The sequence below is a fragment of the Monodon monoceros genome, unplaced genomic scaffold, assembly GCF_005190385.1.
Source record: "Monodon monoceros isolate NGI ecotype Baffin Bay Population unplaced genomic scaffold, NGI_Narwhal_1 Super_Scaffold_14, whole genome shotgun sequence".
In the NCBI taxonomy this organism is placed as follows: Eukaryota; Metazoa; Chordata; class Mammalia; order Artiodactyla; family Monodontidae; genus Monodon; species Monodon monoceros.
This window is the reverse complement of record NW_021703770.1, coordinates 71,610,315-71,635,902: the sequence shown is the minus strand read 5'-3', so window position 1 is coordinate 71,635,902 and position 25,588 is coordinate 71,610,315. Positions and strand designations below refer to the sequence as shown.

Below are 25,588 nucleotides of genomic sequence, written 5' to 3'. Positions count from 1 at the left end.
ACAGGTCATCTAACTCAGTAGAATATCATTTCTTCAGGGTGAGAAGCAACCATTCTTGAATCTCTTCTAGGAAAGAAATGTGACCCTACTTAGAGTGTGGTCTAGAATCACTGCCCCTCGGGTCACCCAGGGAATGTGCAGGAAGGCTCCCTGACACAGTGGCCCTGGTGCACCCTCAGCAGGATACCCAGGGCTGTAGAAGCAAGCATTTGTGTGGCTGCTGTGCAGAGGGGGACGTGGGAGGCTGGCCTTTCTACACCAGGTGGCACAGTTTCAACAAGGCCAGGGCTGAGAGCAGGGCAAGGGGGAATCCAGAGCTCTGTGTCCTCTGGAGAGAGGGCACCCAGTTCAGCACTCACCCATCAGCCCTCATCTCTGCGGCCCAGCGCGGGCTCAGCCACAGCCAGCCCCATTTGAGCCACCTCCCCAAAGACCAAAGCAAAAGGATTATCTCACTTTCACATCTGTTGCAAGCAAATGACAAAAATGGGCTGTTGTTTTTTTTTTTTTAATTTAAAAAACTCAACAGAAAAGCAGTACGCAACATTATTTTCAAAGGCATTGGTTGAAAATACTAGTCCGGACAGCAGACGAAGAACTTGTGGTTTCCAGATACATTCTGTCGGACAAACACTTCTTCATTGAAACAGACATTGCGTAGCTTTGGGTATCAGGTGACGTCAGCCAGAGTTGGTCTTTAGTCTTTCTTCTTATGGCCAGAGAAGCTATCCATTGAATTAAAGACACCCATATACTCAGCCAAAAGCATTCCAAGCTTGAGGGGCAAGAAACTAAAGAGAACACAAGAGTGAACTTTCCTGGTTATGATTCATGAAAGCATCTTTACTGGCTCCGCTGAAAAGCAGGGCCACTGACTTGTTGCAGAAGAAGTCATTCACACACGCCCACCTGAATGTCCCTGCCTCATGGTCACTCGGGGCTTGTCCACCACGTGGGAGGACACTGGCCCAGGGTCTCTGTATCTCTCTTTGCTTTATTTACACTATTCAGTCTCCAGGGCCTCACTACACTCTGTAACGATGGACAGGAAGCCGTGAAGTCCTGTGGAGTCGTGAGCCTGGCTTGCATCCCAGTTCTGTCACCCGCAGTGTCACTGGCCTCTGGAGACTCAGTTCCTTCCACTGTCAAAAGAGGTCATCACTCTTTCTTTCTGGGACCACTGGGAGGATTAGATGCAATAGCTCCTCCGAGCTTTGGCATGACCCAACTAAGATTGTTCATCTTCTCCACCCTGCTCACCCCTCCTGACACTCTGACCCCGTCCATCCAGATGTTCACACAGCAGGGTGAGGAGAGGCACAGTAAACAAACCGGAGACTTGTCCTGGGAGTGGGGTGAAGAAAAGGGCCCCGTGCTCATTGTACCTCCGAGGGCAGCCCAAGATATCCAGGTGGCTCCTGCCCTCCCCGGCTTCCGGTCTCTGGTCAAATGTTACCCTTCTCCATGAGACGCCCGTGCGGACCTTACTGACAATTCAATCCTGCCGTGCTCTCTTCCACCTCTTGCTCTGGGATCACCTTCTCCTGCTTTGTATTTCCTTCATAGCACTGAGGACCACCCAGAATATCTTTCTTTTCCTTTACTTTCTTGTTTGTTTGTTCCCTCCACCAGCCCCCCGAGAAGAGAATCTCCAGTGAGAGCAGGGACTCTTGTCTCTCTTGTTCTTTGCTGTAACCCAGATCCTGGGATGGCCAACAGAGCATGGCACACACTAGCCACTCTAATGATGATTGAATGGATATTTGAAGGAGTGTGTGATGTGGTTCCCTGTCACTGAACTTCTTCAGGTTTCCAAAGCCTTCTCAGGACCTATGCAGATAGCTCCCCAACTGGGCCCAGAACTAACAGCCTATGAAAGTAAACGTAACCTCCATTTTCTGACTCATGGGAAGCACCGCAAGTATGCAAATTTGAGATTGTGTCAGCAAATGGGAACAATCAAGGGATCAAAATCCATTCATTTAACAGGTACTTTTTAAGTGGCTCCCCTCTGTAGGACCTGGAGTAATTTGTTGACACGACTGACACATTACAGAAGTAATAGAAGCAGATACTGTTACCTTTTTAAAAACACTATGAAGTATATAAACCTTGGCATATATAAGTACGGTTTTTCTTGCAGGATAGCATCTACTATCTTCCTGACTGCATATTCTGGTTCCAGAATCGGTAACAGAGAAGGACAGCTAGGGGGTCAAAAAAAAAAAAAAAAAAAAAGCCGTATATTAAGAAATTAATAAAAGCAATTCTTAAAAATAGGATAAAACAGTTGTAAGACATTATCATTTATTTGCTTCTTTCCCTGGCCAGATCTGATCTTTTTCTATACTTACTTCCTTATAACCTACCTGGCAAATAATAGCATAACTAGGATTCGAAATGGAAAATGATTCTAATTAATACACTGATGTTACAATATGCACATAGGTGAAACTGTATTAAGTGAATGGTCTAAATGTTGTAAAGTGAGTCTTTGAGAAATCACAGCCGGGACTTCCCTGGGAGTCCAGTGGTTAAGACTCCACGCTCCCAATGCAGGGGGCCCAGGTTTGATCCCTGACCAGGGAACTAGATCCCACATGCATGCCGCAACTAAGACCCGGCGCAGCCAAATACATAAATAAATAAATATTTAACAAAAATAACAAAAAAAGAAAGAAAACTACCTGCCTGTCATCTCATGAGTGCAGACTGGGTATTTATGCCCCTTCAACAATTTCTGGTCCTTCTGTGGAATCAGGGAGAAGGCAGGATGGAGTCAGGTGGCAGAAAGGGGGTGCGATGGGAGTGCCGAGGAGATGGGGGAGGAGGTCTGGGCCACAGGGTGGCTGCAACTTGGATACAGCCTTGATAACCCATTGCTTATTAAACCCATTATCTTAAACACAACTGCATTTGAGGAAGGAAATTCTGAAACCATTTATAAATCAGGCTGCATGCTGGAAAAATCTTTTTAAACAACTTTAGAAAACAGATAGAACAAAATAAAATGGATGGCTAATCATTTTTCAAAACATAGTTTCTTTGAAATCAGAGGACATGCTCACCCAGTAGTACAGCCGTCAAACATTCCAGTTTTTATAAAAAATGGGCACACAATAGTGGTTTTGATCCCGTTTTGTTTCTTGGCAAATGTTTCCATAAATACCGATTCAGCAAATCCAAAGGCTGCAAATTTACTTGCACAATAATCTGAAAAAAGACAAACGATGCTAACGTATAGCGTAAAGTTTTTAAATGTCATTACATTAAGGTTTCCTCGTAACATGAGTATCAACAGAGAATGGGACGGCAATTTCAGAGTTCTTATTCCGTATGATCTTGGTCTGCTCCACCTGGAAGAGGCCAGGAGTGAGCGGGAAGGACCACAGTCACCTCAAGGTCAGATTACAATGACCACGTGGATTCGCGGAGAAGCAGGGCTGCGGGAAGCCTCCTGAGGGGCGGGTCACACAGCCGGCCTTTACTCCTGTGTTAGTGATGGTCAGACACTCTGCCAGCCATGACACGCGGCACAAGATGTGCGTCCTGTCCCTGTCCCAAAGAACTGCAGCCCAGTCGGGGCAGGAAGACACACAAAAGGAGAAATAAAATAATAGGTCAAGTGGGAGTCTAGGCAGTGGAGATCAGTGTGGGCCATGATACTCAGATCAAATTTTCTTCCAACTCTAATTCTTCCACTTCCAGAAGAAAAACAAAGGACTCTGTCCCTTCCGCCTCAACTGCTCAAGTTATCTTCAAGTGCAGGGGGAGGGGAAACTGGTATTTGTGTCAGTTTTGAGCTCTCTGTCCTCAGGTATGCTCACTTCAGGTAAACACCTGAATATTCAATTTACTAAATGGAAACGTGGGGAGAAGAGTTTAGGTGGACTTATCCTTTCCTCTGCCTCACACGATGCACACCTCCTGGCTCCGGTGGAAAGCAGCTCCTCCAGCTGGCAAGATCCAGGCTACACGTGCCAGGTGTGGGCTGGTGGGGGCCCGCTGCTGCCCAAGACGGTGGGAAAGCCGACAGAAGAAGGGGCCGGGGTGGGGGCGGTCCTGAGCCGCTTCTGGGATCATCTGAGTCGTTTGGTAGAAATGCAGCTCTCTGAGCTCCTCGACCCGCGAGATGAAGAGGTGTGGGTACGGCCCAGGGCCAGGGAATCTGCATTCTAAATAGCATATCTGAGGTTCTGACACAGGGGAGCCACCACTCACACTGTGGGAACTCAAAAGGCTTACATTTGTTCCTAAGGGGAGCACGGGTGGGAGAGATGTCCGTCTGAAGACAGAGATGTTGTGTCCAAGAAAAGGATTAAGACGAGCTGTAAATACACTCGTATGATTTCAAGACCCGTGATTTCTCAGATGTACAAGACAGAGGTAATAATAACACCTGATGAATTCTAAGGAGGACAGAGGAAGGGAAATCCAGGGTACAGGGAGATGTGTACAGGCCGCTAATATTTTGGGTGATGGGTGGTTCCGGAAACCTATCCACGTAGCTGAGACGTACTTGCTGAGACTAGTGTCGTGAACCTTCCCCCACACGACTCAGCTCCAAAGCACTAGGCAGGGCCCAGTCGGCCCGCTGGGCCGTCCACTACTGAGTGCTGTAGTTAGGGTTCCGGTGGGTGAGCCTCCAGGAGGGACAGGACTTCCGCTCCTCCTGGGACCAGCTCCCCAGTGGGCCGCCTTCACCGAAGATCTTGGCGTACGTCTTTGTCCCCTCCCCACCTCTAATGTCAAGTCAGTTGCCAGGGAAATGGAAGTCACAACAAGTTCCTGCCAGTCTCCAACCAATGGAAAAGCAAAGAGGTTAATTTTAGGTTTCCTGGGGTGAAGACATTTTTCTCTAAACTCACGGCTAGGGGAGATCACTTAATGGAAACTTAGGAGGGATGAGAGTCCTCCTGGTATCATCCTGATAACAGTGCCGGGTGAGCTTTGGGGGACGGTGACTATGCTGATCACTTGTGTAAGAAATTTATCAGTAGGGTCTCTCTCTTTCTCTCTTTTTAAACCCAAGGGATTGCCTAAGACCTAATGCTTCTGAAGTGCATAGTTCAACTTCGTGTACGTATAAACTGCTGGGTGATTTTGTCGGACCGTGAAGTTCTCAACCACTTACCTTACTTGAATATCCCTCTTCATCTATTATCCTTTATTATGAGTGCATAAGGTCAGTGCTGATTATTCAGAGCTATTACTCAAGTTAAAGTTACAAGAAACTTTGCAATTGTGAAATATCACATTTCTCTTACCGGCCAGTCCATTTACTCCAATTAATCCAGCTGAACTTGAAATGCAAACCAAATGTCCATGGTCATTAGCGATCATCGCAGGTAGAAAGGCTTTATAAGTCTAAGAAGATCAAGGTGAAATGTTTAACATTTGATGCCACATTTTATATTTTTTTCAGATGTTTATAAGATCACTGTGATTGAAAAAAAAAATTAAGCTCAAAAAAATACCTGAAGGCACTGGGATATTCAAACTTAACCGTCTGGGAAATAACCATCTTAACTGGTTTAACCTGTATCGATGCTTTCCTGATGGCAATTCCAATATTATTAAAAATAACTTATTCAGACGTATATTTTGCTCATGTTTGACTTTTAAAAATACAGTATTAAGACAATAATTGAAGCAGTATAGGAAACTCTTAGTTGTGGCAGCCACGACCCACAAACCAATAAGAACACTCAAGGATATGATTATTTCAACTCACGGTGCCTTTTTTCCTCCCTGGGCTTATAGCTGAATTTCAAATTTTTCTGAACATTGTTCACAGGACATGCGACTGCTGGCTTCAGTTTAAAAATATCACTTTATTTTTAAACTCATCTATACTTCTTTGAATAATGGTTTCTTATTTTTATTCCATGTCATAAAGGAGAATATCTGTTAGACAGAGGAGACACACACTGTGTCTCAGTATGTATTATATAGAATACCTTCACCTTTCCTGTGGGACCTGGGAAAAAAAGCTAAAAGAGAAATAAATTTTGGGACATGTATTCTGCAACAAAGGAATAATGAATCAAATATGGATAGTTGCATATTTATATGAAATAAATTTATATTCGTATTTTCAAATAGGAATAATATGAATAAATATGAGAAAAGGGATCTCTAATGAAAGTCAAACAACCTTTGTTTGTCTGCATCTCGATGAGTTTCAGAGAGAAACTAACAGAGAGAGAGAGAAGTGGAAAGTCAAAGAGGCACCAACAGCTCAGCGTGACCCACGGCATCCTGAGTTCCGACAGTCCATGATGATGGGCATCACTGCTCCGTGGGACACGCCCCTTGGGAGCACGGTCACCACGAGCTCTCTGACCCTCAGCAGTCACGTGCCTACTCCGGGCAGGTGCTTAAAGGGCGTTTGCGAACTCGCCTGGGAAGAGTGTACAGAGTGTGAGGACTCGAGGGCATGACAGGGGCCAGGGAAACACCAGCAGCTCAGGAGCAACTAGCAGGGGAGAGAGAAAGAGGAGACCAGGATGGGGACGCGGACAGCGGTGGGGAAGGAACACAACGCCCCGGGGGTGGACACTTAGGAGACGACGCCCTCACATTCATGCTGACCGTACCTTCTAACCTCTGTCTCGAGAAGGAGCGGGGCATTTGCAACAAGACATCATCAATCCCGTGCAGTCGTTCCTGAAGGAGCTCGGTGGCCCCTTAGCTCGGAGTCTTTCCATCTTTCTCCCCAAAACTACACGCAACGCTGAAGCTCCCACCAGCAGCGTTACAGTTTTGGTGAAACCAGGGGACACAAAACCTACAAACTCCACATGGCATGTGAAGGCTGTCACAGGAGAGCTGGGCAGGAGCCCCTGAGGTTGGCGTGGGGAGAAAGGAGGGGGTCTCTGAAATGTCCGGCAAACTCTCACTCCCCGATGGAGAGAGCTGGTCTGGGGGACGGGCTGTGGGCAAGAGCCGGGTGGGGGGGGCAGAACGAGGGCACGTGTGTGGCTGGGGAAGCTGACGTGACTGGTCTTTGCAAAAGCCAGGAAGACGCAGCCTGAATGTGGGCACGTCGCCTTGGAAGTCAGGGCTGTGCCTCAATGTTCAAGGCCCCTAGTCACCAGGTGGGACTGGTGGGAACTCTCCTTTCCCTGGTTAGGTACCGAGTAAGGTGACCATGCGTCTTGGTTTGCCCCGAACAGACCTGATTGATGCTTGCTTGTTAATTACGCCTCCTTTCACTTCAAGAGAGTTCTAGCCAGGAACTCTCTTAGGCAAACGATAAGGTCACCTGGTCATGTCTAAGCACTGTCACTTTTAACTTCTATGGTCCCTTGTCTCACTGGGCTGTTTTAAGGCTTCTTCATGAGGATAGTACCTGACACAGGTTGGCCTTCAGTTCATGATTATGACAGGAGGAGAGGACAGTTGTGTCTCTGTAGGATTCTCTGAGCAGAGGCGCTAGGAGGTGTAGGTTAAGTTGGATCTGGAGAGGACAGCTCAAGCTAGAATTAAGAAGTCTGTGCTTTATTTAGAGACCAATACTACTGTAAGAGAACATGAGGAAGGCACTTTAAGATGACAGAGTAGGGGCTTCCCTGGTGGCGCAGTGGTTGAGAGTCCGCCTGCCGATGCAGGGAACACGGGTTCGTGCCCCGGACTGGGAGGGTCCCGCGTGCCGCGGAGCGGCTGGGCCCGTGAGCCATGGCCGCTGAGCCTGCGCGTCCGGAGCCTGTGCTCCGCAACGAGAGAGGCCACGACAGTGAGAGGCCCGCGTACCGCAAAAAAAAAAAGGTAAAATGACAGAGTAACTTTATATTTATAATGAGAAGAAAAAATAATTACCCATAAATGTGCTTTGAAATTCACATCGAAAGACTTTTCCATAAGCTCATCCGGGCAGTCGAGGAACTTTTTGCCTGTTACGATTCCGGCATTGTTGATGAGGATTGAAACGTCGCCAACTTCTTTCTTAACCTGAATTGAATAAGGAGAACAGCATCACCAGTGCAGTGCAGGCAGACCTCGGAGATACTTCGGGTTCGGTTCCAGACCTCCGCAGAAAAGCAAATACCGCAATAAAGCGGGGTCACACGAATTTTTCGGTTTCCCAGTGCATATACAAGTTACGTTTACACTATACTGTAGTCTAAGTGTGCAATAGCATTATGTCTTAGAGACAAGTTGCCTTAATTAAAATTTTTTTTTTTTTGCTAAAAATACTAACCATCATCTGAGCCTTCAGTGAATTATCGTAGTAACAAAGATCACTGATTGCAGATTACCAGAACAGACATAATAATGATGAAAAAGTGTGAAGTACTGTGAGAATTACCAAAATGTGACCCCGAGACATGAACACTGTTGCTCAAGGCAGGGCTGCCACAAACCTTCCATCTGTTAAAAGCCTTCAAATGGAAAAAAAAAACACAGTACCTTTGAAGTGCAATGAAATGAGGTATGCCTGTAATTCCTTACATCATCCAGGTTCACTTCCCCATAGTTAACTCAGACTGAGTTAATGCGCTCTAAAAACAAAGTATGTTTATCTCCTTTGCAGAGTTTATGGCGCACCAGAAATCTAGGTCTGATGCCTCTCTACTCATTCTCCTCCCGTCCTATGATGGTTCCAACACTGCAATGCTACTTTCCTTCTACAGGTAGAGCTACTCTTATACTCAGTGGTCCTATGCTAAAATGATGTATAAGCAGCACACCATTTTAATTAATGCGATGGCACACCAGGCATGACAGCCATGCCATATAAATCACCACCTGGCCCGCACAGCGATGGGGGCGGGGGGGGGGGAACGGAGGGTTTACGATATTCACATGCATATTTCAAACACACCGTTGAGCTCAGAACCCGTCCGTCCTGTTCTCACCAGCTGGCTGGTTCTCTTCTCCCCAACACAGACTTTCAGGTGTAAGATCTGTGAAAGGAGGATCAGAGGGGGCCCCGTCTGCTGCTGTCACGCTGGCCAGAGTAGGTGTCAATAACCTTCAGGAATAAAAATTCTGGGAGCGCCGCTGGAGCCTTCCCCTTAGAGCAAACCTTCAGCATGTGACCCAGGCCCTTTGTCAGAAGAGAGCAACAGGATTTTCGAGGCTTGACGACAGGGGATGCGGCTGTCCCTCTGCCTTTGTGTTTTGAATTTCATTCCTGTGATGTGTCGCACAGCAGGGGCCCTGTCCCCCGCGAATCAGAGGGCGCCACTGGTTGCGGCACCACTTACATCTCCAGCTCTGTGTGTGTGTGCACACGTGTGGGTGTGCACGTATGGGGGTGAACCTGCCTATGAGGATGGTGCAGCTGGGCACAGGGAGGCTGTACTACTGAAGCCAGGTGGATGCTGCCACCTTCCCCATCTGCTGTTGCAGAAGGCCCGGGTCCCAGCAAGGAGGCTGACGTGCTGGGTATCCACTAGCCAAGAAGATCCATAGCCTGGGGGAAATTTAGGATGCAATCGAGAAAGTTTCTGGATCTGCAAGTTTGCCCCTTGTTTACTCCTTTTTATGGGAAAAAAATCCCTGGTACCTATCGTCTATCAACAACAAGAAGTGGAAATGGTTGCTTTATAGTATCAATATCTTAAGGTCTTTTGTGTTTAAATATGAACCAGTCACTGCTTAAGAGTGGCTGGAGACGTCAGTCATAGCCAGTGGAAGTCAATGTGCCGGGCGATTGGCGCTCCAAGTGCAAAGAGCTTACTCTGTGAGGGTGACCACAGCAAACACCCCTGCGCTTTGAAGGGTGGTCCCTGCACAAGCCCATGCCAATGTGTTAGGTTTGGATCCCCAGACTGCTGGGCAGCCTGACGACTGGTGACGGTGGTGGTCACGGACGTATAAAATGTAAAGACAAACTTAAAACAAAAGAAGCTCACTGGCCAGGGATCTGCGCTAGGGAGTGAGGTGAGAAGCCGCAAGGGGATCCGGGTTTGAGCCGACAAGCTGCGCAGGAACCTTCCCACAGGCCGGTCTGCTTCCTTCCTTCTTGCTAAACTGGGGGATTCTGAGAGCCGTAGAGGGTGATGCGTGGAGCGCTCGTGCCGGTGAGCGGGATTTCCCTGAAATCCTTCTCAGGGAAAAGAGGCAGCCACCAAACAGGTACGTGCCTCCAGGAGCTAAGAACGCCCGTACCGCTGGCCTGCTGGAGCTCTGGTTTCCTGACAGCGTTCTTTCTAAGCGCATCTGTGTCATTTGCCAAAGCAGCAGCCGCAGCTGAGTCTTTAGGACGAATATTCTGATTCTCATATGACCGCTTAAGAGCAATACACGCAAACGGAAAGCACTGATGGGGGCGGGGGGGCAGCTGGACCTACAATGGGGTCACATCCGGGCTTGGTCCCATGCTAGCTCTGTGACCCCAAACAGGTTATTTAATAGCCCTGTTTCTCAGTTTCTTTACCCTCAAAGGGGTGCTACGGCCCACCTCTCGCACGGTAACGGGGGCCAGCACAGCCAGCACACGCGCTGGTTAGAGTGCATTCTTCAGAGTTAAAAGACTCAAGTCCCAGCTGTCGCTCTGCTACTTATTACCTGTGTTTCTCAGGTAAGCGACTCACCTGCCCTAAGTTTCCATTTTCTTATCTGTGATGTGGAGACAATAAGAGCCCTGACTTTACAGGATTGTGATATAACTCACACAGGGCGCTAAGCATGGTGTATCGCACACAGCGAGAACTCAAAAATCCTAATTCCCACTCTCCAGTATTTTTTAAAGTAAAGGGATGTGGGAGAGGTACATCAGCACTGAGGAAGGCGAACAGACAAAGAAACTGATGGATGTCAAAGAATTTACGTAGCGGTCTCACTACCCATAGGCAACAGCAAGCACCCAAGATTTACCTGATCGGCCACTCTATACACTTCCTCCTTCCGGCTGCAATCACAGGTATATGCATAAACCCCTGTGGCTCCAGCTTCCCGAGCCATCTTGCAGGTCTCCTCATTCCCCTCCTGGCTGACATCCCAGAGAACAAGCACCGATCCAAGGCGGGCAAATTTGAGGGCTAAGAGCCTTCCAAGTCCACTCCCAGAGCCTGTTATAAGTACGATTTCACCAGCAACATTCTTCTGTGGCCTTGGGATTACGGCAAAAACCATAACCTCCAGAAGGGCAAACACTGATTTTCCCAAGAAAACGAAAAATTTCTTGACTGAGTTCAGGTTGGGCGCCATGTTTTGGCTGACACCTATAAAGCAAGAGAGACTCATGTAAGGACCTTGGTATCCATTCCCTCTGAGCTTGCTTACTCCATGGAGCTCATACTTTCTGCAACAGTGAAAGAAACCAAGAAGCGTGATGTAAACATCTCTCCTGGCAGCAGACTCTCAACTTAGAAAGGGGAGGGAACCCACAGGGACCATCTCGGCCAACTTGCCTTCATAGCAGCAAGGTCATCGCTATCTGCGCACCTAAGCATTATACGTGACAGAAATGTTCAGTAATCAGGAACTGTACACGTGCCCAGATTTAACCCAAAGGAGAAGTTCACTATTTCTCATAGTTAACCCTTCTTCATAATAATCACAGGTCCTGATTATTCATGGTCAAAGCCTTGACCATGTGGTGTTTATGACGTAACTGCTCCCTTCTGGTTTTATTTTTACCTCCGTTTAGGTTTCTTATTTGCACTGTTTTCTTATTTGCACTGTTGTTCTTTAAAATCTGAGATTCAAGAGGAAAATGTGAGGAGGGGAATAACCAGATGTTCGAAACCTTTCCCCCGGACTTGCTGTCAGCACACGGTACCCCTTCCCCACGCTCTGAGGCCCGCACGCCAGATCACTTACCACTCGGCCCTGTGATTGTAGGATATCGGTGGGAGATGGGTAGGCCCTGCCCCTGCCTAGCTGTGGAACCTGGGGCGGCCCACGAAGGCCCTCTGGGCCTCGGTCTCCGCACCTCTACTGGTCCTGTGGCCTCGGGTGGTTTTGCAGATGGGATGAAAATGTCTGCGGTGCATGTGACCACAGTGCTGGCCAGCAGTAAGTGCTTTACGATGTTACCTTGTTTCTCAGACCCACGGGAAGGCACTCAGTAGGTCTGCTGAATGAATAAAAGGCCTCCCCTTGACAAATGCATACAAGGCTCAGTGCTTCCATCCTATCAGTTACTCACACTTTAGTGAGAATGAGTGTATAAGATGCTTCACTAACAACCAGCTGAGAAAGAAGGGAAGGTCTTATTTCCTCCGGGATGAGGAGAGAAGGGGCAAACTGCTGTGGGTGGAAGGCTTCCCTGAATGGAGTGGTCACCTGAGAGGCAGGGATGAGGACAGAAGATGGACATCATTAGTGAGGTGAAGCGGTTCTTCACTTACTTTGCAGCTTGGCTGAGGACAGACTAATTCTCACAGATTCATCTACAGGATGGCTTGAAGCATGGTCAGACCCTTAGGAAATTGTGACTTAAATTGTTGTTTCTTGGCTCATTCTACAGATGGGACTGAGGACCAGAAGAATATGTGTGTGGTTTGGCCAGGGTCCCTGTGCTAGTTCGTGCAGGCCAGGTGAGTTCATTATCATGTTTACTGAGCACCGACCCCGGGCAGGTAAGATGCTGGTCCCTGGGGCTGAAGGGGTGGGCAGCCTCCCATAATCTCTGCCCTGGTGAGACGCCTCTCTCCTCAGTGTCTCCAGCACCACAAGAGTGGCCGGAAGCCTCACCACTGTGCTGGCTGACATGAAAGTTACCGGATTCTAGACTTCGGTGTTCCGCTGTCTCAGTGCCGGCATGATGCAAGCCCTAAAACAAGCCCCTTGTTAATCCCTGTCCTGGCAGATTCTTCCTAGGTTCTCCAGAGCCTAGCATCCTGAGGTCTCCCTCATTTGGGGTTTAGGGTGTCTGCTGGGTACCTGCACAGGTAGTGAGGTCTAGAGATTAAGGTTTGGGTTGGAATTCGGGATCTGCCACTGACCTCTCAGCATCCTTGCTAAAAACTGTTGCATCTCTTCTGCCTCAGTTTCCTTATCTAAATAGTGGGATTCTACGAGTACATGCCAACATTTATGAAATAGGGAAGGTGTGCAAGTTAAATGAGGTTAATACAGGTATTAAGGAAAGGAGGGTAGTATGGTCACTACTACCCCGTAGGAAACTTCTGAGCAGACTGGGGAAAAACAAAGAAGGGGGCAGCCCTCTCCAGGAGGTAGAGGAGGGCGTGCCGTGGGATCTCAGCCCCCGCCAAGTTACGCACCCCTCCACCCCCCGCCCCCCATAATGCGGAAGCCAGGCACATGAGAGCAAAGTAAAATAGCTAGGGCTGTGATTGGTGTTCCTGCTAGCAATGTGAACTTCGGATCCTCAGCTATACCAAAGAAAGAGGGTTACAGCATGCAGACGATGTACCCAGGCAAACGTCTGGTTCTGTTTTAGTATAAAGTTTAGCAAGTCAGGGAGCATGTGCATTACATTTAATCAGGCTGAAGGCGTCTTTGGTGTCTCCATCCCATGGCTTTCACCCCCTTAGTCCAAAAGCTGAGCTAACTTGGTGCAGCCTAAACAGGTGACTTCCGCTTCCCCGGCCAGGGCGCGGCCGCAAGTCGGCCCTGGTGCCGGGGGTGCGGAATGGGGTGAATGCGGGGGGATGGCTGGGGAGGGGCAGGCAGATGCACAGAGCAGCGGGGAGCAGGGCACCTGGTCAGAATGCCCCGAAGGTGACGAGGTGACCAGGGATCAACCCCGCGCTGCTCCGGGATGGGGCGGGAGGCCACCAGCTCACTCCTCGGGGGCTCGCGGCGCTCCCCCGCGCTCGTCCCCGCCGCCCAGGCTCCCGGGCTGCGCCGTCTCGAGCCCCCGCCCCGCCTTGACCTTAACGCCGCCGGCGGGCCTCGGCTACTCACCCGGGATGCGCTGCCCTCGCTGCGACCGAGTGGCCGTCCTGCTCCGCCACGGGCCTCGCGTCACTGGTTCTCAGCCTCGCGAGGTTCCGGGTTTATCCCCGCGCCACCGGAGACAAAGTCCAAGGGCGGGACGGCCACGCCCGCGCGGGGGTGGGGCGCCCGGGGACCCCGCCCGCCGTGTGGGCACGCGCTCTTTTTTTTTTTCCCAGGCAGCCGCATGCAGGAGCTGGAGATTCTGTTGCGGGGACCCATCGCGCACCTGGATTCCGAGCAGGAGAATCACCAGGGGATGTTTAAACGTTGCGATGCCCAAGCTGCACCCGGGATTATTAAGTCAGAATTGCCGGCTTGGCAGGAGGCCCTGGTACGAGCGATTAAAAAGCTCCCCAAGTTGGGGATTGGCATGTACACACGGCTATATTTAAAATGGATACCCAACAAGGACCTACTGTAGAGCCCGATGGGAGGGGAGTTTGGGGGAGAGTGGATACATGTATACGTATGGCCGGGTCGCTTTGCTGTGCACCTGAAACTCTCACAACAGGTAATCGGCTCTACTCCCACATAAAATAAAAAGTTTAAAGGAAAAAAAAAAGCTCCCCAGGTGTTTTTAAAGAACAGCCGGAGGTTGGGACCCCCGTAGAAGAGAACCAGGGGGCGGCAGATGCGGAGTCCCTGCAGGAGGGGGCCAAGTCCAGCCTCTGCAGCCTGCAGTGCGGGGCCCAGATAACGGTTCGGGTCAAAGTGTGACTCCTCCGCTTGGGATCAAGGTCTACAGCTTCGCTGGCCCGGACTTTGGCGTGTGGGCCTGGGGGAGGCGGGTGGGGGCGGAGCTAGCTGGGGGCCGAGGAGAAGCGGAAGAAGTTTGTTCTGACTAGATCAGGTTGGGAAAAAGAAAGTCAGCAGTGCTTCTGATCCAACCGGTGTTTATTGAACGTCGTCTCTGTGTGCAAATATGCAGAAGACATAGCAGTGCTACATCTGTCAGGGGAAAAAAAGAAAAAAAAGAAAAAAGAAAAACTTCGGTTAAGAACCTTAGCTAACCATTTAATATGAGTCACCACTGAAATGACTGAGGTTGGAGTTTGATGGGTGGCGTGAGGAGAAGAAACATCCAATTACAGGGTGCTGAAAGAAAAACTGGGAGTCGGGACAAGATTGCCTTTGGAGTTCAGCCAGGGTTGAGTAGCAGGTCCGGGAGTGCTGAACACGCAGAGGAGAGCTGGTTAGCCAGCGTATATCTGGGACAGACCTGGGTATGTGAGGAACTGCACCTTTGTTCTTTTTTCGGCTGTGAGAAGAGCCAGGTAGGCTGTATGAGCCTGGAGAACGGGGCAGGTGTGTTCATTGGTTTCAAGTCAGCGAACATCACCCGAGGACACGTGCCGTGGGGGCCTCTGCATGGCTGGGGGAACCGCAAAGTCTTTTTTTGGGGGGTGAGACACAGTCAGGAAATGCACACCTGCAGTTGATATAAACACACAGGGTGCGGCCCCGGGTGCATGGAAGAGGGGCACCTGCAGGCTGGATGAGGAGAGGTAGCTGGGAAGAGCCTTCCCCACTCAGGGACAGAATGGGTCAAGGTGCGGGGGGCACTCAGCAGGGAGTGAGAAGTTGGGTGATGGACACCAGGTCACACAGCCCACCTGCAAGAGCTCAGATCGGGGGACGTCGGAAAACGGCAGCTTTATGTCATCTTCATGGTTTCTCTGAGAAAAATCCTAGGCGGTCTTTCTTCTTTCTGGTGAGAAGTTCACAGTAGACCTCAAGAAAGAAGTCTCCAGCAGTATTAGAAAGCTCATTGAAACAAAACAGGAATGTAAAGCAGTGGGGCTCCACTGATGTTGCAGTTCAGGGAACTAGAGGCCCCGCCTTGGGAGAAGGCCTCAGCCTGACTTGGTGTGGGAACGCTCAGTGGATGACCATAATCCTGGAAACTAAGAAAGTGCATTTTTTCTTTCCTTTTTTTTTTTTGCGGTACGCGGGCCTCTCACTGCTGTGGCCTCTCCCTTTGCGGAGCACAGCCTCCGGACGCACAGGCTCAGTGGCCATGGCTCACGGGCCCAGCCGCTCCGCGGCACGTGGGATCTTCCCGGACCGGGGTACGAACCCGTGTCCCCTGCATCGGCACGCGGACTCTCAACCACTGCGCCACCAGGGAAGCCGTAAGAAAGTGCTTTTAAAGGGTCCTTTGTGGCAAAGGCTATAGGGACAGATAGTTTATGGTGGCAGGTGTACAGTAGAATGGGCTAATGAACATATGAAAGAAAATGCTCTAACTTTATTCTTAGAGAAATGCATATTAAATCATTCCTTGCCTTCCAAATTGACAAATATTAAAAGAGAGAGAGAGAGAGAGAGAGAGAGAGAGAGAATGTCTTCATATGGAGGTAGTATAAGTTATACAAATCTGGAGAGCAAGTAGGTATCAGAAACTAGAAAGGTACGTAACCTCTCACCCAGTTCCACATATGGGTTTATCTTTACAAAATAATCAGATATCATTTGCTGACTCCAGGAATGGAAACTGGCTACTGGGAGTCGGGGTTGGAAAGGAGAATTCGGATTGTATTGATTCATGGAAGTGTATTACTCTTTCTGGAAATACATATATTATTAAAAAGAAACTGCTCATTAATTTCTAAGAAACATGTGCAGATGGAGCACTCTACAGTCATTTTACAAATAAAGTCATGTTCTCAAGGATATAGAAAAATACTCTTCACATAATATGAGTTTAAAAAGCATAGTAGAAGACTAAATATATGATACGATCCAACATTTCTATGAAAACTGTATTTATATGCATTAGAAATGCTGGTAGTGAATTCGCCAGCATCTTGATATTTTTTATTATCGAATAGTGGAATTTTGGTTGGTTTTTATTTTTTCTTTGTGTCTTTTTGTATTTTCCAAATTTTCGATTATGTCCATGTTTTTATTTCATAATAAAAAGTGTTTCTCAGAACATATATACACAGACATTTCCATTCAAGATGGCAGACAAGCATTTTCTGCCAAAGTTCCATTGAAATGAAAGGGAAGTTGTAAAAATGTGAATACAAACAAAGTAGTGCTAGAAAAAAAGGAAAGGATCTATCAGTGAGGACTGACTAGAGGTCCGTAAGCAGATGGATCCCGTTTCCAGAAACCAGAGCAAAAGATACTTAACCTAAAACGCACCCGTGGCAGGAGCTACAGAAATGAGTCATTCTTCCCAACAAAACCCTGAGTAACTACAATTCAGTAAATAAACACGAAAGAGTGGAAATAGGACACAGGGCATCCGGATGGAATAAGAGTCTTGATATAAAAAACAAGACACTGAAAGTACTGAAATAAAATATAGAAAAATTATTTTGTAATTTGGGGCTAGGCAAGCGCCCACCCCGAAACCATCAATTATTGATCTGACTCCATAAAAAGTGTAAACCACCACACAGTAAAAAAAATATCATAAGCAAAATGACAAGCAACAGACTAAGGAGGCAATATTTTCACATAAAGAATCGACATTTGATAATTAGGCATAATTTAGAGCATTCCTCTAAACCACTCTGAGTAGGGCAGTAGGAAAAATGAGTAAAGAAATGCACAGGAATTAATAGGCAAATAAATACAAATGACTGAAAACATCTGAAAAGATGCTAGATGTCACTAGTATTCAGGAAAATGCAAACTGAAAAAGAATATCCTCTTTTTAATCCATTGATATCGAGATATTAAGAAGTTAGAGAAAATCCAGGAATGATGAGGGTGTGGGAACACAGGTGTTCTCGTGCCCTGAGTGTGAGAGCAGATTCTGGTGTACCCTTTATGGAAGGTGATTCGGCAGTAGCTGTCATGCCTTTGACTCTGCTCTTTCACATCTAGGGATCGATCACATAGGAATATTGACACTTGTGCATAAAGAATTCTCACTGAAGCTTGTTTGCAATAGCAAAAAAATGGAAACTCCGTTAATCATGGTGTAGTCATATAATAGAATTCTATGAAGCAACAAAAAGAATGACGTTAGAACTCTATATACTGACAGGGAAAGATCTCCACGGTATGTTAAGTGAAAAAAAAAAAAAGTACAGACTTATCCCATGAAAGTTAAATTTAAGATTGCACTGTGTGTGTGTGCGTGTGCGCGTGTGTGAATACAGATGGAAACACTTAGAGCAATGGGTTTGAGGACACACACCGAACTGTTCAAATGGTTACCCCTAGGAGGGGACCAAATTCAGTGAGGGCCATTAAGGGAGGCTTCTCGCTTTAGGATATAGGTTTCTTTCTTTTTTTTTTTAACTTAATTTTTACTAGAGTATAGTTGATTTACAATGTTGTGTCAGTTTCTGCTGTACAGCAAAGTGACTCAGTTATACATGTACATATATCCACTCTTTTTTAGGTTCTATTCCTATATAGGTCATTACAGAGTATTGAGTAGAGTTCCCTGTGCTCTACAGTAGGTCCTTATTAGTTATCTATTTTACATATAGTAGTGTGTGTATGTCAATACCAATCTCCCAGTTTAGCCCTCCCCCCTTTCCACCTTGGGAACCATAAGTTTGTTTTCTACATCTGTATGTTTCTTATTATTAGACATTTTACAAATGTTGTGCATTATTTTGTAATCTTAAAAACGAAAATACCGTTTAAAATGGACATACTGTCTGTTTAGAAAAGACTCATTTTAAGAACAGATTGTCAACACAACATTGTAAGTCAACTATACTTTAACTAAAAAAATAAAAGTTTTAATTCCAAATCTCCAGAAAAAAAAAAAAAAAAGACCAGGTTGCCTTTGGGAATTACTTTGTAAAATAGTGGAAGAAGTCTAGTCAACAGGTGACACATTCAAACTATATTAGTTTTACCAAAATGTATTATTTTGGGATACTGTCTGGATCTGGTTAGAAGGAAATTATAAAATTCTCAGAGAAAAACAAAATTAGCTTAAAAATAGACTTGTTTGTTCCATGGCAAGAGGAAAGCAGTGTTAGCTGGGACAGAAGTAGGAAATGGGTGTATGTGAAAACTTCAAGGAGGTACGAAGCAAAGTGGGCTGATTTTAAGGGAATTAATTTCCAGGTCTTAAACCCCGCATGTGATCTTTCCTAAAGTGACTCATGTGAGTGGGTAGGAAGAACAATACATATAAACAAGTAACCCAAGAGTTGAAGGAGGCGAGGGACAGTTCTGCTGACACATGGCTGGGGAGAGTAACCATATACCACAGAAACTCACAAGTTCCCCTAAGACTTGGGGAAGACAGTGATAGGACAGGGCACATGACTGGCATTCCCTGTGTGCTGCATTTCTCAGGAGGGCTGGTCACACAGCCAAACACTCTTCATTCCACCTCTCACAGAAAAAGACAAAAGGAGGGGTTGTTATGAGTTTGTTCTTGCGCCTCTATTTATCCCAAGATCACTTTTTTTTTCCTGAGTAATCATAGCGTGAGTGTCATGGTGGTGAATTAACGCAGATTTGACCTGGTTTGCTATGCCAAGGTTGCTTGAGTCATGTTGGAAGACAATTCAGACACAGCCGGTGTCTCACGGCACGGATAAGTTTTCTCCTCTTCATTCTGCCTTTCTGTTCTTGGATTTCTTTTCCCTTTTGATTCTGTCTTTGGTCAGGAAACACTGCTGGTGAAGGGCATTAGCTGCCTGTATTGGCTATTGATATACGATCAGATCGGGAGCAAGACAGGCAATCTGCCTCCTACCTCTGCCCCCAAAGCGTTACTGAAGTATAATTTACATGCTATAGAATTCACCCATTTTAAGTGTACACTTTGGGTTTTAGTAATTTACATAGCAAATTTACATATGCAAGTTTCGTTAATTTAGCATATTTACATAGTTGTGCATTATTGGGCTGCCTTCCATCACCCCAATAAGTTGTTGGAAGCGTTTTAAACCAACCATCTGGCTGAGATTTATTGTAGGGGATAACACGGATGATATCAATTCTGGTCCCAGCTGCACTGTATCTCACTAGGGCAGTTCTCTAGAGAGAACTCCCTCCCCAGCTCAACCCTCTGACAGTGTATCCTTTCTGGGATTCTGGGTTCATGTGGATGTTTCCCAATCCATCCTCTTGACTTTTACAGGCCCTGTGTTTTTGTCTTTTCTCCCCACTCTATGACCACCTAGGAGACCCAGGTACACATGCCTGCCCCACCTCCTGACAAACGCCAGCATAAGAGAGGCTTAACTCTCAGGATTTTCACGTTCTTATCCTTATCTATCCTTTTCAAAACAGTTCTACCAATTGGTTTAAAATATTAAAAAAGTTTTATCCAGAATGTTTAGATCCATATCAGAAGGCTTTCTCCGGACATCTAGTCCCTCATATAACCAGAAATGGAAGTCATTATACTCATCCTTAAAAACTTTCCTTTTTTGAGTTTTGAAATAATATTTAGAATATTCCAGGAGTCTTCAAAATGGGTGTATGTGAAAACTTCAAGGAGGTACGAAGCAGAGTGGGCTGATTTTAAGGGAATTAATTTCCAGGTCTTAAACCCCACATGTGCTCTTTCCTAAAGTGATCTGCCCGGAACTAGACTGTGCTCTGCTGGCTCTCCTTTTCCACCTTCCCTCATAATCGAGCTGGTCCTGTTGTACAAAGTCTGGGGGTGCTTCTCACTCTTTCTGAACTTTACTCATGTTTTGCCCTGGATGCAAACCCCTCCTGGATGACAATTAGATAATTCTAGAATGGATAGCTCCTGAGGAAGAGATGCACGAGGGCAAAGGAAAGCTAGCACAGAGCTGAAGGGGGCAGTGCCTATTCATCCAGGTGGCCAACTCATGACAATGCTTCCTGCTTTCTCTATCTTAGTGCTAGAATTTAGAAGTGAGGTTTTTTGTTTTTTTTTTTAAATTTTATATTGGAGTATAGTTGATTAACAATGTTGTGTTAGCTTCAGGTGTACAGCAAAGTGATTCAGTTATACATATACATGTATCTATTCTTTTTCAAATTCTTTTCCCATTTAGGTTATTACAGAACATTGAGCAGAGTTCCCTGTGCTCTACAGTGGGTCCTTGTTGGTTATCTATTTTAAATATAGCCGTGGGTACATGTCAATCCCAAACTCCCAATCTATCCCTCCCTCCCCCCATTCCCCCCTGGTAACCAGAAGTTAGTTCTCTAAGTCTGTGAATCTATTTCTGTTTTTTAAATAAGTTCATTTGTATCTTTTTTTTGGATTCTGCATATTAGCAATATCATATTATATTTATCTTTCTCTGTCTGACTTACTTCACTTAGGATGATAATCTCCAGGTCCAGCCATGTTGCTGCAAATGGCATTATTTCATTCTTTTTAATGGCCGAGTAATATTCCATTGTATATATGTACCACATCTTCTGTATCCATTCCTCTGTCGATGGACATTTAGGTTGCTTCCATGTCTTGACTATTGTAAACAGTGCTGCAATGAACATTGGGGTGCGTGTATCCTTTTGAACCATTTTTTTTCTCCAGTTATCTGCCCAGGAGTGGGATTACTGGATCATATGGTAGCTCTATGTTTAGTTTTTTAAGGAACCTCCATACTGTTTTCCGTAGAGGCTGTACCAAGTTACATTCCCACCAACAGTGCAAGAGGGTTCCCTGTTCTCCACCCCCTCTCCAGCGTTTACTGTTTATAAATTCTTTTGATGACGGCCCTTCTGACCGGTGGGAGGTGATATAGCTCATTGTAGTTTTGATTTGCATTTCCTGACCTTGGAGAAGTGGCTTTACGTAGGGGACGTCCTGTGGGCCCAGCAGTGCATCTCCCTCTGGTCACCAGGGTTGCATGCTCTAGGGGTGCCCTGTATGTGGGCTGCGCGGGCCCTTCTGTTGAGGCAGGCTGACTGCTGTGGGCAACTACTTAGTTGCCGGGCCCTGACTAATGCAGAGGATGCTGCCCACTGGTGCGTGGGGCTGCGTCACGAGGTGGCTGGCTTTGGAGCCCTAGGAGGGTCCTGGGTCTAGTGCTGGCCCGTTGGTGGGTGAAGCCAGGTCCCGGAGTGCCTGACTGTGGGGCGGGGGGTCCTGGAGTTAGTGTTGGCCTGCTGGGTGGGCTGGGTCCTGACATGGCTGGCTGCAGGGCCACTGTGGTCCCGGGCCTGATGCCCACCCACTGATGGGCGAGGCCAGGTCCTGGGGTCTCTGAGCTTGTGTCAGCCTGCTGGCACGTGGGACCGGTCCTGGCACTGATAAACTAGAGGGAGGATTCCAATGTTGTGCTTCCCAGCACCAGTGTCCCCGTGGTAGAACGAGCTCCCAGAATGGCTGCTGCCAGTGTCCGTGTCCCCAGGGTGAGTCCCAGTTGCCTCCTGCCTCTCCAGGAGGTTCTCCAAGATCAGCAGATGGGTCTGACCCAGGCTCCTTTCAAATTACTGCTTCTGTTCTGGGTCCCAGAGCATGTGAGGTTTTGTGTGCACCCTTTAAGACTGGAGTCTCTATTTCCCAAGCCCTTTGGCTCTCCCAGAAGTAACCCTGCTGGCCTTAAAAGCCAAGTGTTCTGGGGGCTGATCTTCTTGGTGCAGGATCCCGGGACTGGGGAGCTTGATGCAGGGCTCGGGCCCCTCGCTGCTTGGAGAGAACCTCCGCGATTGTAATTATCCTCCTGCTTGTGTGTCTTGACTATACTGCGTCTCTGCCCCTCCTACCCATCTCCTGAGGTTCCTTCTTTGTATCTTTGCTGTAGATCTCTTCTGCTAGTCCTCAGGTTGCTCTCATAATGGTTGCTCTGTAAATAGTTGTAACGTTGGTGTGCCCATGGGAGGGGGTGAGCCCAGGGTCTCGCTTCTCTGCCATCTTGGCCACTCCTCAGGATTTACAATTTAAAAAGTTTTAACAAGTTTGAAGACTATTGACATATACCAATTTTTCTTTAACGTTTTTATATTGTCTTTTTTTAATTGCTTTTGCAATTACCATTTTAGAGTTTTATCATTTTAGTCACTTTAGTAATAGATTTTGTAATTAATATTGATTAATTAGTAAAACTTTAAAAATCTGCTTCATCTAGCAAGAAACAATGGAAAAAAATAAACAGACGAACTATTCAATTGTCAAATACAGTAAAGCCATGGTTAGAAATTAGTTTTGAGTTAAAGGGCTTCTACTGAGTTAGGTCAACCTCCCTTTAATGATATAGACAGAGTGCTCATTTTAGCATTATCTTAGTGGCTCCAAACTGGACCAGGTATCCAGATAGCTTGTGGCATATTCATACAAGGGAATACTATACAGTAATGACAAGGAATGAGCTACTCTGGACACAATCTGTGGATGCATCTCACAAACAAAATGTTGAGCAAAAGAATGATACACACAAGTAGATACTGTGTGATACCACTTATATAAAGTTCAAAACCAGCAAGATTTACCTCCGGTGCTAAAAGTCAGGACAGTGGTTACCTAGATGGAGTAATGACTGAGAGAGGGGCCAAAGGGGGTGGTCCTGGGGTGTCCTTTGTCGGCTACATCATGATCCGGGTGGAAGTCACAGAGATGAGTTCACTATAAAGAAAATCTATCAAGCTATATACACTGGGTGTACTTCACAGAATGTATGTTCTATTTCAATAAAAAGCTTACTTTAAAAAAAGACATCGTGCTTCTTTTACCCAATTAAAACCATGGCAACTCTTTTACATTAAATACTCTTTGTTTTACCTTTTTACTGTTGCCGATAACGATGATGATTTTCAGGTGAATATTTTTCACTTAGCGTATCTTTTAGCCTTAGCCTGTGGAGAAAACACAGCTTAGTGATATTTTTATGCCAGGTCCCACCTTGTTAAGGATTTGCATCCTTCTGCAGCCTTTTTGGCTGAAGAAATCGCTGAGAAGCAGGTTACTTTTGAGTCTGATCATGTTTAACAAGCTTTCACTTGAGCTTGGTTTCCTGTAGCATCTCTCATTTACAGCAGGACTGAGGTGGGGTCTGAAACGCCAAGTGCCCAGAAGATTTTCTCGTCGAATTGCAAAAGCCGGTGCTTGGTGGGGACGCTGTGGGACCGCCCGCTGGCTTCCAGGGGTGCAGGTGGGTGCAGCGAACAGCACCCCGAGGCGGTGGTGCTGGGGAGCCTGGGCTGAGCACGTGGTGCCTCTTCCTGTGCCCACAGCTGGGACACATGCCTACCGCATGACCAGGCTTCCACCACCCCTACCCACGTCCTTCCAGCCACTCCCACCGCCTCCCAGGGGGCCAGCTCACATGCAACCAGAGCCTCGGGGGCCAAGACAGCCAATCTCTTTGCCTTTAGGCTTAACTGATCCCTTGAAAGTTTAGCAGTAGACTCACGTATTCTTCAAGAGATTCATTCACAGACAGCTTCCATATTATCAAATCCATAATCATGGGTTTTGCATATCTGCTGCCATAGTCTAACCTCTACAGTTTGAAAAATGACAGTAGTAAAACCTGGAGAAGCACCCCTCTAGGTTTATTAGGTGCCGAGCACCTCTCTCCCAGAGTGGGAGCAATACCGGCCTCTGGGAGGACCAGCAGGGCATCCTTCATCCTCTCTGCGACCCCAGCCACTGGCCGCTCCTGGTGAGTTGGGAGCCCAGCCTGGCCTCTGCTGAAATGTGGCTGTTCCTGAGGAGGGGGGTTCCAGGGTGCATGGGAGGGAGAGGGAGAGAGGGCAGTGGGGCACAAGTGACCCTGGACCCTGGCTCAGCAGAAAGGGAGGAGGAAACTGCCTCGCTGGCTTGTGGATGGAGGCTGACAGCAGGCCGTCCCATCAGGTGACGACGGCACAGATCCCCACGTGTCTGTTGATCTGTTCCATCCGCCAGGGCCAGCTGGGGAATGTCAGCGCATACGGTGGAAACTGCAGTGAAGTTTGAATGCAGGAAAGTCCACAGGCGATGTCGTCCGGCTTTGCCTTGGGTTTACAGGATGTTAGAGCTGGGAAGGATTCTGGAAATCAGTTAAATCCAGAAGTTTTCTACCTGTGGTTTTGCAGACGTGACTTAGGTGCTGTGGGACCCTCACCACCCAGTCAACTAGATCAGGTACGTTTTGAGCCTCTTCTATATTCGGGAACAGCAAGTGGTTCTGAGTTTGGGCCCTGAACTCAGCGGAGGAAGGATGGAGGTGCAGCAGCCCGGACGAGACCCGAATCTACCCCTCCTGGGCTCTGTGACGCTGGGTGACCTGCTGCTGGACCTACTGGAGCTTCAGTTTTCTTCTCTGTAAAGTGAGCGTCACAACAGGTACTTATTCTGGTTGTAAGAAGTAAATGATGATAATGAAAAATAGTCAAAGCTAACACTTACCGAATCCTTGCAACTTGCCAGGTGCTTTTCTGAGTTCTTTCCGTGAATCACTCAGTGAGTTCTGTTATAGACAGGACACCTGTAGTGCAGAGAGGATGACTTGCCCAGAGTTACAGTTGCAATTGGTGGCACCAGGGCCGGATTCCAAACAGGGCTACCATCTTGACGACAGTGTTCTCCTGCCTCTCGCCATGGGTAATAAACTATGGAGAACTGTAATGTATTGAGCCTGGACGGCGTACCAGGCATTGTGCTAAGAGCTTTCCATGGATGCTTGCAACGCACGTCCTCCAGCAGTGTTTGGAGTTGTGGTGTGTTATTACTCTCATCTTACAGGCAAGAAAACTGCAGCTTAGTGAGTGACCTTGGCGAAGGTCAGCTAGTTGGTAAGTTGGGAGTTGACCTTGAACCAGCCATCACGTGGCCTCTCTTGCAGGAGATCCAGCACAGTGTGTGACACGGAGCGTCACGACC

General features: G+C 47.3%; 1 protein-coding gene across 1 annotated transcript; it reads right to left on the bottom strand.

Moving 5' to 3' along the window:
* Positions 1 to 512: 512 nt before the first annotated feature.
* Positions 513 to 14,505, bottom strand: LOC114895485 (epidermal retinol dehydrogenase 2). Its single transcript, XM_029222946.1, has 7 exons — positions 13,828 to 14,505; positions 10,828 to 11,174; positions 7,822 to 7,953; positions 5,268 to 5,367; positions 3,069 to 3,213; positions 2,082 to 2,207; positions 513 to 791 (listed from the first exon to the last, which is right to left on the bottom strand). Exons 2-7 carry the CDS (start codon positions 11,158 to 11,160, stop codon positions 698 to 700), a joined length of 930 nt encoding a protein of 309 aa, XP_029078779.1. The 5' UTR covers positions 11,161 to 11,174; positions 13,828 to 14,505; the 3' UTR covers positions 513 to 697.
* Positions 14,506 to 25,588: the final 11,083 nt, after the last annotated feature.